Genomic DNA, 16,166 nt, shown 5'->3' with positions numbered 1-16,166 from the left:
AACAAACTCATGACAATATCTGTTAAAGAGAGGTTATAAATTAGCATACACTTTCTGGTAAACTAAATCAATCATCTAGCCTAAAATTAAGTCGCAATCATTGTTAATCATTTGAGATAAAATACTATGATCATTTGAGTAATTTGATAAATTAAATTATTTTATTCTAATATGTAGTTATTATTGTTATATTCAAATAGAATAGAATAGATTTAGGTTTTTAGCTCTAAATTAAGTAGATGTCTTAATTATACATCTAAGATGTCTAAGCTATATTTAGATATGTAAGTTATTTATACACAACATGTGTGCTGAAACAGCTTAGATGTGTTCCGTAAAAGAAAGAAAATGTCTTCCATAAAACTGTGTTCATAAAATAACAAGGCTTAGGGAAACATGATTGGGGGAGACTAAAATTATGGAACTTTGTAACTAGAATACAACATAGAAACAATAATAATCCCAATAAAAAGACACTTGCCCAGTTGAGTCTCATCTGATGTTTGTACCTAAAATCATAGCCTTTGAGTTCTTTGCGGTCTCAGATCCTGGGCCTCATCCTTTCTCCCTGGAAATATAGACTGGGGATATTTGTATGATTTCATCAACGCAAAATGCTTCTTTCTGTATTTTAATACATGGAGAAAGGTCTAAGCACATTAATTGTTCAGGATGCTAAACCAGGCCCTTGCTGCACTAAAAGAAAACACTTCTGTGGATTTTCTGTATTAGTATCAAGATCTTTTTATTATTATTATTGCAAGGGATTTTCCATTTAAGTGTGAGAAAAAAATGCCCTTCGTTGTTTCAAAACTTCAACATGCTGGGGAAAATTGTGCATGAACTAATACAATTTCTGCATCGTAAAATTATTTCATTTTCTTATTTTTCAGTCACAGATGAGGTTATTTGCATCAAAGAAACATACTTTCTAGTGAAACAAAGTGGTTGGATTATATAGGCTATTTATATATAGTATAATACAATATTCAGGTATCTGACTGGTTAAGTAAAAAATATAATATGTTCTTTTTATTGTTATATTTTTAAAAGTAATGTACAATCAGAGACAAAATAGTGTAACAAATACTGCCACTTTTAGTTCTGTTTTTATAGATTTCTCTGAGGATTTACTGTACCACTCTAAACCATTATTTATCAGTAATTTAACATGCTATTTTTTTTAAAAAAAGTAGCTTGAAAATGCTCCCTAAAAATTATTGTAATAGAGAATCCAGCTGTTATATTGAGGAAGGCCATTTAACTTAGAACTCTCATTTGCTATACATGATTTTGGAATTAACAAAATGGACAGTCCTATGTAAGACTATTCTGTAGGTGGTTTTCCCAGCAGAAATTACTGAAGCATTTAAACATGTATCAATTTCATTTATTTGTATAACATTATTAAAGGATAGTTAAAGAAGGTAGTTGGAGTTTGTGACCAGCCTGGACAACATGGTGAAACCCCATCTCTACTCAAAATACAAAAAATGAGCCAGACGTGGTGGCACGCACCTGTAGTCCCAGTTACTCAGGAGGCTGAGACAGGAGAATCACTTGAACCCAGGAGGTGGAGGTTGTAGTGAGCCAAGATTGCACCACTGCACTCCAGCCTGGATGACAGAGTGAGAAAAAAAAAAAAAAAGGCAATTGAATATATAGACCTTTCTTTCTAAAGAAACAGTAATAACTTAGAGATGATTATACTCATTATGAAGGCAGTCTTAGCTTTAGAAAGTTTTTGATTCGCATGATTCAGCTGGAAAACTTTGCACAGGTTTTCTGATCAATTGTCTTCAGTAGCTTGAAAGCAAGCCAGCAGGAAAACAGCAAAGTAGTAGTGGTTACTACCCCAAACCCTGGGTTCAGTGAAAAAGAAGATAACTTAGTTCTGAGATGAAAACTGAAGTCACTAATATTTGACACAGTCCCTGTACAAAGATGTGGCATACACAAAATGACTTGAGAACGATATTATATAGTGAGGGAAGTGTTATGTAAGGCAAGGCACTTCTATAGACTGCATTTTATTTAATTTTATTTATACTGCATTTTATTTAAATCAATATATCTAAAATATGAAAATTCAACAATTAAAATTAGGCAAATTTCAAGGTTCTAAGACACCAAAGTTAAAGGAACAAAAATCTGTGACATAGGCAGAATTGAAGGCTTGATTATGAACCTAGTGTGGGCTTAGCCAAGAAAGATAAAGGTCCCCTGACTCCCACTTACCTGCCCAACCTAGTTACTAATAAGCGTTTTTGAATACCTATTCTGTGTAGAACTCTGTCTCAGTAGGCTCTAGCACTCTCTTCCATAGACAGTCATGAACTTCCCATACATTCCAAATGTACCCACATATTTTCTTAATTTTCCAAAATCAAGAACAAAAGTAGGGACTTTAATCTTATTCCTAGTAACTCTATAGATAACAAAGAATTGCCTCAGCATAAACCACAGGGTACTAACCACTAATATAATAAACAGAACATACATATGCAGTGTTTCTAGGTCTTTAAAAGGCCAGCTATCTCTACAAACAGAAATATCATGGTGATTATGTGTGTTACACAACAATCCAAACTACAACACAGCAAACATAAGCTTGCTATTGTAAAATATATCTCTTCCTAATAGTCAGCTACTTCATAATAAGTAAAGATAGCAATTATTACTTATGAGATCAATTGAGTTTTGGGGGAGAAAAGGAAGAGAATGAACTTAAGAAAACTAGACTTGGAGATGTCTGCATAAATTATCCTTGATGTCTTTGTTCCCTCATATGAAAGAAATTTGTACAGAAAACATTTCAAAAATAATGACCCTAACGTCTTTCGTAAACAAAATCCTGGTAGGCTGGAAAACCTAATGAATTTAATATGAGTAAATCAAATCTTTGTGGCTTGGGTGAAGTGTTCTGAAAAATAAACTTAAATTGTGCTTTTAAAGAACACAATGTTGAAAAACAAGTACTCTCAACTATTTTTGAAAAAAGAATGAAAACAGCAATAACTTATATTGTCAAGACTCAAAGAAAAGAGGGCTAGAAATACATGACATTAAACAGCAAATAGAAAAGTCTTCCACCATTTCGGAGGCTGAAAATTGAATTTCAGCAAGGTTTGAATGATTTAGCCCAATTGCATAGAGATAGTAGCTGATGCAAGGTTAGATTTAAGAATTTTGTTTATCCGTATATTTTGGTATTTGCGCAAACACACACATATAGAACACTGGTGAACTGAAACTTTTCTTGTGATAATATATGCACATACACACATACATATATCTATACAACACACTCATGCACACACACACACACACACAGGGTGGGAGGGAGGAAGGGAAGGAGAGAGATAAATGGGGGGCAGTTTATAACTCTGCATGATTCTTACAAATTAAAAAAAGAAGTATATTTTCTATAGTAGACATGTAAAATAGCCCTCAATATGAGACTACTCATTAAGAAATTTGAATAAAATATTTTATTATTTAAATAACTAAATCCAAGCTATATTGCCTCTAAAGTTGTACTGTCCAATGAGGAAGGCACTAACCACATGTGGCTGTGGTACCTTGAAATTTGGCTAATCTTAATTGTTGAATTTTCATATTTTAGATATATTGGTTTAAATAAAATGCAGTACAAAAAATAAGTTTACTTGCTTCTTCTCATCTTTTCACTTGCTGCTAGGAATTTGAATATTGCATTTGTGACTTGAATTACATATCTATCAGACACTGCTGCACTAGAAGGTGAAACTCAATGATAAGATACATGAAACTATTATTCTAAAACCCAAAGAGTTAAATGCAATTAAATTCTTAGAGAATATATTTTCTCTTTAGTTTGACTCTTTGCTCAGACTTGTAAGTCTAATTAAATGAATAGATTATTTGATAAATAGAAGTAAGGAACAATATATTAATGCATTGAAAAACCACAAAAGGATGGGATTTGCTATGATTGAAAACATTTATTTGAACAGTTCAAACAAAATTGTTAATTTTGGCTTGGATGTTTTTCCTAGGTACACATTCACTGGAATCTATACCTTTGAGTCACTTATAAAAATCTTGGCAAGAGGGTTTTGCTTAGAAGATTTTACATTTCTTCGTGATCCATGGAACTGGCTGGATTTCAGTGTCATTGTGATGGCGTGAGTAATTTTGAAAATTTGATAAACCTAAAGGAATGAAAATAGTCATAGCACAAACAAGGTCGTTGTGTTATGTATTAGATGTAGAGCTTTCTTGTTAGTCAAGTTAACTATATGGATTTGTATTTTAAGAACACATATTAGAATACATATTGCAATGTAAATACATCCAGCAAATGATCAATAAATGGGATTATCTTCATGTCATATAGTCTTCCTCTTCATAAAAATGAAGTTATTCATTGACTACAATTTAATAGCAACAACCGCACTTTGATTAGTTTTGCAAACAAATGTGTTCATATTACTGAAAATTACATTGAAATAAAGCAACACAATTTTGTTTCTTAAAAGCAACTTTCAGCATATGGCACCCTGAGGTCTATAGCAACTCCATTTGTTAAACTCACAGGGCTCTATGTTCCAAACCCAGCATTAAGTCCTTATTTAGTATAAAATTTGCCAAAACTATCAGTAACTCTGATTTAATTCTGCAGGTATGTAACAGAATTTGTAAGCCTAGGCAATGTTTCAGCCCTTCGAACTTTCAGAGTCTTGAGAGCTCTGAAAACTATTTCTGTAATTCCAGGTAAGAAGAAGCTGGTGTAAGGTAGTAGGCCCCTTATATCTCCAACTTTTCTTGTGTGTTATTGTGTTTGTGTGTGAACTCCCCTATTACAGATATGTGACAGAGTTTGTGGACCTGGGCAATGTCTCAGCGTTGAGAACATTCAGAGTTCTCCGAGCATTGAAAACAATTTCAGTCATTCCAGGTGAGAGCTAGGTTAAACACCGAGGCTGACTTTAATTGTTAAGTTTGAAATCAATTTATAATGACTTATAGCATTAGCCTTGTTGCTTATTATCATAGTTCATCCCATTCAATAATGCCAATTGATGTTTTGATGTCAGTTTAGCTCCTAAAATTTTATAAATTACACACTTATTCATAAAGTCAGCCTTTGAGTTTAACAGAAAATTGCATGAGACGTCTTCAAAAAAATGCTAATTTTGGCCTCTTGCTCTCTCTCTCTCTTTTTCACTACCATGGCTTTACTAACTGATTTGGATTTTACCATTCACTGCAGATGTAGTTCAAAAATGGATCTCCTTTTACAAAGGAGAAAAGATTATTATTGAAGAGCATGTGTATAGCATGAGACTTACATTATCTTAAAATTCTTTTCTCCTCTAAATTACTACTGCTTGGAAGCTAGAATAAAGAATGGATTGGTGGAAAATAGCTTCATGAAACACAAAATCTGAAATGAAAAATAACTCCAAGTTTTTTTGTACATTTGTTCAGCATGTAAAACCACACAAACAAAACTTCCTGACTAGATATTTAAACCTTCATATTGAATTTCCAGCAAGCACACTGTTCATGTGTAAAATCTGCTGTTCATCTATTTCCCAAATCATCAGGCTATCCATACAGCTTTGGTGTCTAAATAGTCAAGCAACCATTTATGGGGGAAAGAGAATGTGTGTGATTATTAAGAAATCATGGCTTCTGGCACTCTTCCTCAGGTGACCTATAGTTCTCTCTCTTCAGGTTTAAAGACCATTGTGGGGGCCCTGATCCAGTCGGTGAAGAAGCTTTCTGATGTCATGATTCTGACTGTGTTCTGTCTGAGCGTGTTTGCTCTCATTGGGCTGCAGCTGTTCATGGGCAACCTGAGGAATAAATGTTTGCAGTGGCCCCCAAGCGATTCTGCTTTTGAAACCAACACCACCTCCTACTTTAATGGCACAATGGATTCAAATGGGACATTTGTTAATGTAACAATGAGCACATTTAACTGGAAGGATTACATTGGAGATGACAGTAAGAAGTATTGCCACATTATGTTCACCTCAGTGTTGCTGAATGAGTTTTCAACTATAAATAGTTGAGACTGTGGGTGTACAGCCACCTTTAGTCTGAGACAGTCAAACTCTGATTTATTCCTAATGTGAATAGGATTAATATGAAATAAAATGTTTTTGTTTTTGTGCTAACAGGTCACTTTTATGTTTTGGATGGACAAAAAGACCCTTTACTCTGTGGAAACGGCTCAGATGCAGGGTAAGAAACGTAATATAGTTTCTAAGATACAGAACGGTTTGTGAAAAAAAAAGTAAGTAGGAAAACATCTACATGGTTATATGTGTAGCCTTACCATGTATGTGATAAAGAGTGGTGCTGCCCACCTAGGAAGAGTGGTGCTGCCCACCTAGGAAGTGCCTTGTCTGCCTTACTGGATTGCCACTGGTCCAAACTCAGAGCCATTAAAAATCATCCCTTTGTGAAGACCTTTCACCAGAATTTCACAGTTAAGATGTTCTTAAACTGATGCCCAATGTGTGAAGGCCCAGAGTCTGTCTTTGCTGTGCATCCATCAGAGCTGTTACGAAACACAGGAAGGAACACAAGATGGGTCCCTTTTTATTGGTGTACATATGTATCAATGGGATGAGTTTTGTTGTGACTGGAAAAGATCCAGACTATAATGTGGTCTTCAGGGTGCAAGCACATTTGGGGAAGTGCTTTGAAATATTTAGTATTCTTGAAAGAGCATGAATTTCTGTATACGAAGAAGCCAAGGGTGCATGTGTACCAAAGGCATGTCCAAGTCTGAGTCTACGTAATGAATAGTTATTTTAGGCCACATTTTGCAATAAGAGATGCTGTAATATCTTAGTCATGCTGTTGGTCTCTAACCCTTAAATATTTTCCTAAGAGTATTGTAAGTTAATTTTGAATCAAAATAGGGAATTTTTTAAGAGCCAAGAGATAGCAATAGTAAGTGACTCTTAGGACATGGAACTTAAATATATTTTGAGTCATCCTTTAAAAAGGAAAACTGGTGTAGCCATAAAAATCTAAGAGAGTTAATGAAAATATATACAAGTTATATAAACAGAGCTTTGGGGAATATTTTTTTCTTGGCAGTTTTCCTAACCTTTATTACGTGAATGTAGTGGGTAAGAGCATAGGTTCTACAGTTCATGTATACCTGGGTTCAAATCCTAACTCCACCATTTGTAAGCTCTTTGACCTTGGAAAAGTGTCCTAAGCACTCTGTACCTTAGTTACTCATCATTAAAATGGAGAGAGTAATATTCTGTCCCTTTGACAGTTGTGATGATTAATTACACAATACACATAAAGTATTTGAACTAGCACATAGCCAATTGTAAGAATTTATTGTACGTACCAGCCTAAGCAACAAAGCAAGACCCTACCTCTACAAAAAATAAAATAAAATAAAGTAAAAAAGAAAGAAAAGAAAAACCTAGCCAGGCATTGTCATGCACACGTGTAGTCCTAACTTCTCAGGGGGCTAAAGTAGGAGGACTGCTTGAGCCCAGGAATTCCAAGCCACTGTGAGCTATGATCACGCCACTGCACTTCAGCCTAGGTGACAGGCTGTCTCTGAAAAACGGCCGGGAGCGGTGGCTCACACCTGTAATCCCAGCATTTTGCAAGGCAGAGGCAGGGGGATTACTTGAGGCCAGGAGATCTAGACCAGCCTGGCCAACATGGCAAAACCCTGTCTCTCCTACAAAACACAAAAATTAGCTGGGTGTGGTGGTGCACACCTGTAATCTCAGCTACTCTGGAGGATGAGGCAAAATAATCTCTTAAACGTGAAAGATGGAGGTAGCAGTGAGCTGAGATGGCACCACTGCACTCCAGCCTGGATGACAAAGTGAGACCCTGTCTCAAAAAAATTTTTTTTAATAAATAAAAAAAAATAACAGACACACACTCTCTCTCTAAAAAAAAGAATTTATTGCCTATTGGCTATTATTTATTATGATGATGGTTAACATAAAAGCCCAGATAAAATTTTGGATAAATTTGGTTAATACATACTTTATTCCTATTAAACCATAATAATCGATTCCCTTTAATGAATACCTATTATGGCTTAAGTAATTCACATCAGCAGTCCCCAGCCTTTTTGGCACCAGGGACTATTTTGTGGAAGACAATTTTTCCACTGACCAAGGGTGGTGGTGGGAAACAATTTCAGGATGATTCAAGCACGTTACATTTATTGTGTACTTTATTTCCATTATTAGTATATTGTAATATAGAATGAAATAATTGTACAACTCACCATAATGTAGAATCAGTGGGAGCCTGATCTCAAATGATTCACCTGCCTCGGCCTCCTGAAGTGCTGGGATTATAGGCATGAGCCACTGTGCCTGGCCATTGGTGATGAGTTTTAAATACAAAATCATTTTGTATTTAAGTGGCACATTCCATTAAAGAAATAAATGATTTGTATTTTATTAAAAGTAAAAGCCTCTGTTCTACAAAGACATTCTTAAGAGAATGAAAAGACAAACCACCAACTGGGAGACAATATTTGCAAAGCACATATCTAATATAAAAAAAAAATGACTGGGGCCAGGTGCAGTAGCTCATGCCTGTAATTCAGCACTTTGGGAAGCTGAGGGGGGATCATTTGAGCCCAAGAGTTTGAGACTGGCCTGGGAAGCATAGGGAGACACTGTTTCTACAAAAAATAAAAAAATTAGCCAGGCATGGTGTAGTGTACCTGTGGTACAAGCTACTCAGGAGGCTGAGGCAGAAGGATTACTTGAGCCTGGGAGGTCGAGGCTGCAGTGAGCCGTGATCAGACCACTGCACTAGAACCTAGGCAACAGAACTGTACCCTGTCTCAAAACAAAACCAAACTAAACTAAACTAAACAATGAACCAGTGTCCAGAATATCTAAAGAACTCTTAAAACTCAACAATAAGAAAACAAATGACCCAATTGAAAACGGGCAAAAGTTCTGAACAGATACCCTACACGAGTATATAGTACAGGTGGCTATTAAGGAGGTAAAAAGGCGCTCAACATTATTTGTCATTAGAGAATATTGCAAACTAAAACAAAAATGAGCTACCACTGTACATCTGTTAGAATAACTGAAAAATGTATCTGGCAATACCAACATCTGATGAGGATGCAGAATAACAGGAACTCTTGCTTATTGCGGATGGGAATGCAAAACTAGACAACCGCTTTGGAAGAGAGTTTGGCAGTTTCTTACAAAATAAACATAGTCTTATACCATATGATCCAACAGCTGCACTACTAGGTATTTAGCTGACCGATTTGAAAACGTATGTCTTCACAAAAAAACCTGCATGTGAATATTTATAGCAGCTGTATTCATAATGATCCCAAACCAGAAGCAACCAAGATGTCCTTCAAGAGTTGTATAGATAAATAAATTGTTATGCCCATACAATAAAATATTATTTAGTGATTAAAAAGAAATGAGCTATCAAGATACAAACAGGTATTAATGAGTGTTAAATGTATATTTCTAAGTGAGAAAAAGCCAACCTGAAAAAGCTACATACTGTATGATTTCAATTATCTGACATTCTAGAAAACACAAAACAATAGAGATGATAAGAAAATAGTGCTTGCCAGGGGTTCATGGTGAGGGATTGTCTAGGTAAAGCAAAGGGGATTTTTTTTTTTAGGGTGAGAACCTGTTCTCAAAGATTCTATAATGGTGAATATGAAACATAATGCATTTGTTAAAACTCATAGACCTTTATAACACAAAGAGTGAATCTTAATGTATACAAATTAAAAGAAATCTTTTGTGAGGTTTGGGGATCCCAGGAAGAAATAGAGTATGTGACAAAAATATATAAATGTATTGCAAAATATGAAACAACCTCACTGAAGGTGGTGGGGTAATAACATGCTAACCTAAATAACTTTGGAAATGAGTGAGGTCTGTAAGACTGAAGGTAAAAGGAACAATACTCTAGTTGATAAAGTTGTTTCCAATGGCAGTATAGATTAACAATCCTGAAACCACTGTGCATGTGTACCAGTACTGAGCAATTATAAACATATATGTCTCCTTGTTCTGTCAGCTGAGACGGCCTAGAAGCAATGACACCCCAGTAGCAACAAACACAGCTAGCACCCAGATCTTGGTTTCTAATACCATTTTCCAATAAAAAGAACTAGTGCTCCTTGGAGAAATGATTGATTCTAGCACTGGGGAAGAAATTATAAAAGATCAGCCTGGAGCATCTGATAGTGCTTGAAAGTAAGAAAGTGTTAAAAAATAAACAAACAATGCAACCCACAACCATGGGCTATGTCAAACTGTTACAGATGTCAACTGAAAGAGCTTCCAATGGCCAAAGATGAAGCAATTTGAACAAGAAAATAAATGAAATATCATTGAGTTTCATCCAAAATATAAAATGAATCTCCATAACTACCTGTTAATTGAAGTGATTGAATAATCAAACAAATTATGAATAATGGAAAAATATCCTGTGCAGAATAATTTCAAATAATTTTTGTATATACTTAAGATATACTTAAGTATATACTGAAGGTTCCTTAAATGTGGTCTGTACACAGGGACTTTATTTCAAAGAGTACATATGGAAAAGGAAGAAAACACTACCTCAAGATGGGTGGTGAAAGTTAACATCAACAGTGATAAGTCATAGTGATAAGTATGTACCCTTGGCATGATGTGATGTGATGATAGTGACGTTTTACCTCTGTAGTCTTCCACCCACAAATCCATAACCTAAATATAATCATGAGACAAACATTAGACAAATCCCAATTGAAGGGCATTCTACAAAATATCTGACTAGTAATCCTCAAAACTGTTGTGGTCATCAAAAACAAGGGAAGTCTGAGAGATTGTCACAGCCAAGAGGAGCCTAAAAAGACACAACTACTAAATGGAACGTGTATCCTGAATGAGATCCTGGAACAAAAAAGGACCTTCAGAAAAAAACTGAGGGTTGGGCGCAGTGTCTCATGCCTGTAATCCCAGCACTTTGGGAGGCCAAGGCGGGTGGATCACGAGGTCAGGTGATCGAGACCATCCTGGCTAACACTGTGAAACCCTGTCTCTACTAAAAATGCAAAAATTAGCCTGGCATGGTGGCGGGTGCCTGTAGTCCCAGCTACTCAGGAGGCTGAGGCAGGAGAGTGGCGTGAACCCAGGAGGCAGAGCTTGCAGTGATCCGAGATCGCGCCCCTACACTCCAGCCCGGGTGACAGAGCGAGATTCCATCTCAAAAAAAGAAAAGAAAAGAAAAGAAAAGAAAAAAACTGAGGAAATCTGAATAAAATAGTAACTTTAGGTAATAATAATGTACTAAGGCTGAGTGCAGTGGCTCACACCTCTAATCCCAGTACTTCAGGAGGCCAATGTGGGAGACTGCTTGAGCCCAGAAGTTTGAGACCAACCTGGGCAGCATAGCAAGATCCGATCTCAATTAAATAATAACAATATATCAATATTGAAAATGGCATGGAATGTATGAGGCCTGTACTATCTTCATACTTTTTCTGTAAATACAAAATTGTTATAAATATTAACTGTATTTTAGAAAATTCTATAAAACCAGCTATTGAAATGGTTAATTGATTCCCCACTCTTTGGCTTTTTTCTGGCTTTTAATTTTTAACTATTATTTCTTGCCACTTTGTAAAGAGTAGAAACATGGTGATGTCAGAGCCAAAAGTGTGTGATTGCTAGCTCTCTGCCATTCTAAATGTCTGTAAATATTTCTTTGCATCTAAATTTTCTATTGGTCTTCCTAGTGAATGTCGTCTGGTAAGTTTCATGGTGAGCAATCACCTGAAGTGTTCTGGAAATGAAAGCAAGATAATTCGTCACAGATAGCAATTTTCGGTTTTGAAAATTCCTATAAGTCAAATCAATTGAAATTGCTGTAATTTCTATACTGACCCTACCTCCGTTTATCTCTCTTATAGCCAGTGTCCAGAAGGATACATCTGCGTGAAGGCTGGTCGAAACCCCAACTATGGCTACACAAGCTTTGACACCTTTAGCTGGGCTTTCCTGTCTCTATTTCGACTCATGACTCAAGACTACTGGGAGAATCTTTACCAGTTGGTAAGGTCCAAATGAGCATGCATAACATTTACTTTTATAGACATATATGCAATGAAAAGCATAGGCTGGGTGTGGTGGCTCATGCCTGTAATCCCAGCACTTTGGGAAGTAGAGGCGGATGGATCACTTGAGTCCAGGAATTTGAGACCAGCCTGAACAACATGGCAAAACCCCATCTCTACCAAAATACAAAAATTAGCCCGGCATGGCGGTGCGCACCTGTAGTTCCAGCAACATGGGAGGCTGAGGTGGGAGGATCACCCAAGCCCAGGAGGTGGAGGTTGCAATGAGTCGAGATCATATCACTGCACTCCAGCCTGGATGACAGAGTAAGACCCGATCTCAAAAAAAGAAAAGGAAAGGGAAAGGGAAAGGGACCTACTTATAATGCTCTGGAATACAGAGAAGGGTCCAGTATAAAGCAAGTGTGCCAAGAATCCTAATTGCTCATTGAGTCAGTACCTATATATGTACACTGAGAACTTTTTTCATGTGAAAGGCATTCTGCTAGGAACTACGGGGATGCAAATGATGTTCATGACTCTGAGGAACTGATAATCCAGTTGTGGGTATATAAATAACACGTTAAAATATTTTAAAAATCAATGATGTTGATGTGAAAATTTCAAATGAAAGCTCTAGCTATTAACTGAGACTGGAAGAGGAGTAAAGCAAAAGTCATCCATTGATGATATGGAGAATAGACTGCAATGCAAATGAAATCCCAGTGAAAGGATTTAAAGGTTCAGTGCTCTCACTTGTCATATTATTGCTCTGCATATGAACTCTAATAAAAGCATTATAGTGGGGTTCACATATATATCCACTATATATTAATTTAAAATGTATTTATATCAAACGAGACTGCAGTCAAGCCTCAAATAATCTGATTCTTAATTTTGTGTGTTGAGCATATCAATACCAAAAAACTCTTGGTGAAAAGAAACTGGATACTAAAAAGAGAATTAGTGTGCTGACTATCTAACTGTGGTAACCAGATATTTATTTGGGGACATTATACTAAAATACTGATGGAATTATCCCCCGTTTCTCCTAGACATTACGTGCTGCTGGGAAAACATACATGATATTTTTTGTTCTGGTCATTTTCTTGGGCTCATTTTATTTGGTGAATTTGATCCTGGCTGTGGTGGCCATGGCCTATGAGGAACAGAATCAGGCCACATTGGAAGAAGCAGAACAAAAAGAGGCTGAATTTCAGCAGATGCTCGAACAGCTTAAAAAGCAACAGGAAGAAGCTCAGGTACTGAGTGATAAAAGCAAAGATTTATCATTATTATTATTAGTTTCTAAGTAGAAATAGTGTTATACTGTAGAGGGTAGATTCGTACTGCCTTTTCATTTCATATACAGGCGTTGTCATTAGAAAAAGAAAAATATTCACATATGGACTTGTTTATGAAGTTAAAGTTGAATAAACTTTTTAGACACTGTATATAAAGAAATCAGCCAGTGGGTAGAAAATACATTAGGGATAAGGTTTACTATGGAATTGTCTCATGGAACCTAAGAGGGGAATTTAATTTTTTATTTAATTTAGAAAAGAAATAAAACTGATATTTCTAATTATTAGTGATTCACCCCTAATTATGACATTTGAGATTTTGTTCTGAAGTTAATTGATTTTAAAGGTTGACAAGAAAACTTTATATATACCTATGCTTAACAATTCTTTGGGATTTCTGTAACAAAAAATTTAAAAACGGTGTTTGCTATAGCCCACATCAGGATATCAGGAAGGTGTCTAAAATTAGATGCCAACTTGAGATTTTTATCAATATTAAAGTCTGTGTGAGCTAGGGGTATAGTGAATGGGGTATTAATGTGTTGAGGAGAAGAGATGGAAACACAGTACTGCATTAAAAGACAGAAAAAAAAATCCATATAACGAAAGGTGAAGACTCTTGAAAGATATAGTAAAAACCCTATTCATGCCAGTTAGAATTATAATTTCTCAATATTTTTGCCTACATTTGCTATGGCCAGTCTTTGTAATTTTAGCCATTCTAATAAGTATGTCATTGCTGTTTTGATTTTCATTTTCCTAATTACTAATGATAAGCATCTTTTTCTCTTCTTATTTTCCATCTGTATAGCTTCTTTTATGAAGCGGTTGTTCAAATCTTTAATCCCCTCCTTTTTTTAGTTAGGTTGTTAGATTTCATATTATTGAGTTTTGAGTGTTCTTTGACTCTTTGGGATATAAGTCCTTTCACATATATGCTTCTCAAATATTTAAAGTACAGTTTATCTATCCAGCGTACTATTTCTTAGCTTTTTTGTTTAAATCATTCTTTTGGATTGAAGAAACTTTTGCCAAGTCAACACCACAAGTATTTTCTTCTAAATTTTCTTCTAAAGTTAGTTTTATGCTTTAAATTTAGGTCAATAACTCATTTTAAATTAACTTTTATATAACATATGGGTGATATGTTGAGATTGACTTTTTAAAAAATATGAGTATCTAATTATTCCAACTGCATATAAACAAAACATTCATTCTCCACTGCATTACCTTTGAACTTCTGTCAATTATTAGTTGTCCATAGGTGAGTGTGTCTATTTCTGAATTCTATTCTGTTCAGTTGATTTGTCATTTTTATACCAACACCACGCTCTCTTAATTACTGTACCTTTTATGATGAGTCTTGAAATAAGATAGTGTAGGTCCCAGCTTTTTGTTCTTTTTTTTTCAAAGCTGCTTTTTGGCTGTTTTATGTCCTTTGTAGTTCTCTATGAGTTTTAAACTCCATTTGTCATTTGCAATTTTAATGATTTCTATCGTTGTCTTCAAGTCAATTATCTTTTCTTTTGCACAATCTGTCGCTAATTTTATCCAGTATATTTGTCATCTGAAACATTGTAGTTTTCATCTCTACAAGCTTGATCTGGGTCTTTTTTATATTTCATGTATCTCTAATTAATATTGTGAGCATACACAATACAGCTACAACAACTGTTGAAGTTTCCTGTCTGCTAATTTGAACATCTGTGTCAGTTCTTGGTCAGTTCTGATTAATTTTTCTCTTTATTATGGGTCATATATTTCTGCAGTTTTATGTTTCTGACAATCTTCAATTGAATTCCAGACACTGTCAATCTGGGATATAGTTATGTCGTTTATGCACAGTTTGATCCTTTTGTATCTTTAAACCTTTGAAAATAGACAGGACCAGAATACCATTTATTCTCAGACTAATTATTCCTCACTAGTGGATCAAGACCCTTCCTAATACACTACCCAGTGCCCATTTAAGATGAAGTGTTTGCCAGTATAGGAACAGACACGGTTCTGGCACAGTGTGATTGCTGGGTAGTGTTCCCTCTAATCCTCGGCCTCAGGTAGTTTTCTAAGACACATGCTTGTTGAATAATCTTCTCAGTACTCAAGGGGAACCTGAGATCCCTAGAGTTCTCTCTCTGCTCAACTGTCGCCTCTGTGGTACCCTGTTCTGTGAACTATATAGCCACCCTGATTTTCCTAGATTCAGCTTCATCTCATCCATTCATAGAGTCTGCAGAGATATTTCCTCTCTACATCATAGTCTGGAAGTTCCAGACCATAAGCTAAGAAAAGCATAGAGCTGGCTTGCTTGCTTTTCCGTTTTCCAGTATCTTAAAACATTCTGATCTGATGTCCAGTGTCTTCAAAACCACTGTAACATGAATTTTGTCTGTTTTATTGGTTGCTTCAGAAGACAGTAAATCTCGTCTCTGTTACTGCATTTTGGCCAGAAGCAGAAATCCAATTTTGTTTTTATGCACTGGCTTTTTTGAGGATTTTTTTTTTTTCTCAGATGAATGGCTCCCCATATTTGAAGTGTTCTTTGGATGACAGTATATACTAGAAATTGGTATATTCAAAATTTAAGTTTTTAACAATTTTGAGTTACTTTGAAGATGCACAACAAATAGCATTAGGTCCTTTCTCAAGGCATTTTTTTGGTGAAATGGAGATGCAGCAATGAATTGTTTAGTAAATTACTGAGCTCAACCATAAACTTAGCTTTGGGTGAACATGCTGGCTTGGCCACTTTCGTCTTACCATTG

The 16,166-nt window shown here is 35.6% G+C and overlaps 1 protein-coding gene across 1 annotated transcript in view; it reads left to right on the top strand.

Moving 5' to 3' along the window:
* SCN3A (sodium channel, voltage gated, type III alpha subunit) overlaps positions 1 to 16,166 on the top strand; it is a 96,327-nt gene that overhangs the window by 18,099 nt on the left and 62,062 nt on the right. The window contains exons 6-11 of the mRNA XM_011958020.1: positions 4,038 to 4,166; positions 4,848 to 4,939; positions 5,722 to 5,994; positions 6,171 to 6,234; positions 11,954 to 12,095; positions 13,153 to 13,359. Of these exons, the coding sequence (XP_011813410.1) occupies positions 4,038 to 4,166; positions 4,848 to 4,939; positions 5,722 to 5,994; positions 6,171 to 6,234; positions 11,954 to 12,095; positions 13,153 to 13,359 (907 nt within the window). The remainder of the gene's footprint in view (positions 1 to 4,037; positions 4,167 to 4,847; positions 4,940 to 5,721; positions 5,995 to 6,170; positions 6,235 to 11,953; positions 12,096 to 13,152; positions 13,360 to 16,166) is intronic.

This window comes from Colobus angolensis, unplaced genomic scaffold (genome assembly GCF_000951035.1).
Source record: "Colobus angolensis palliatus isolate OR3802 unplaced genomic scaffold, Cang.pa_1.0 Scaffold456, whole genome shotgun sequence".
Lineage (NCBI taxonomy): Eukaryota > Metazoa > Chordata > Mammalia > Primates > Cercopithecidae > Colobus > Colobus angolensis.
Note: the sequence above shows the minus strand (reverse complement) of the source record. Positions and strands in the feature narration are given on the sequence as shown.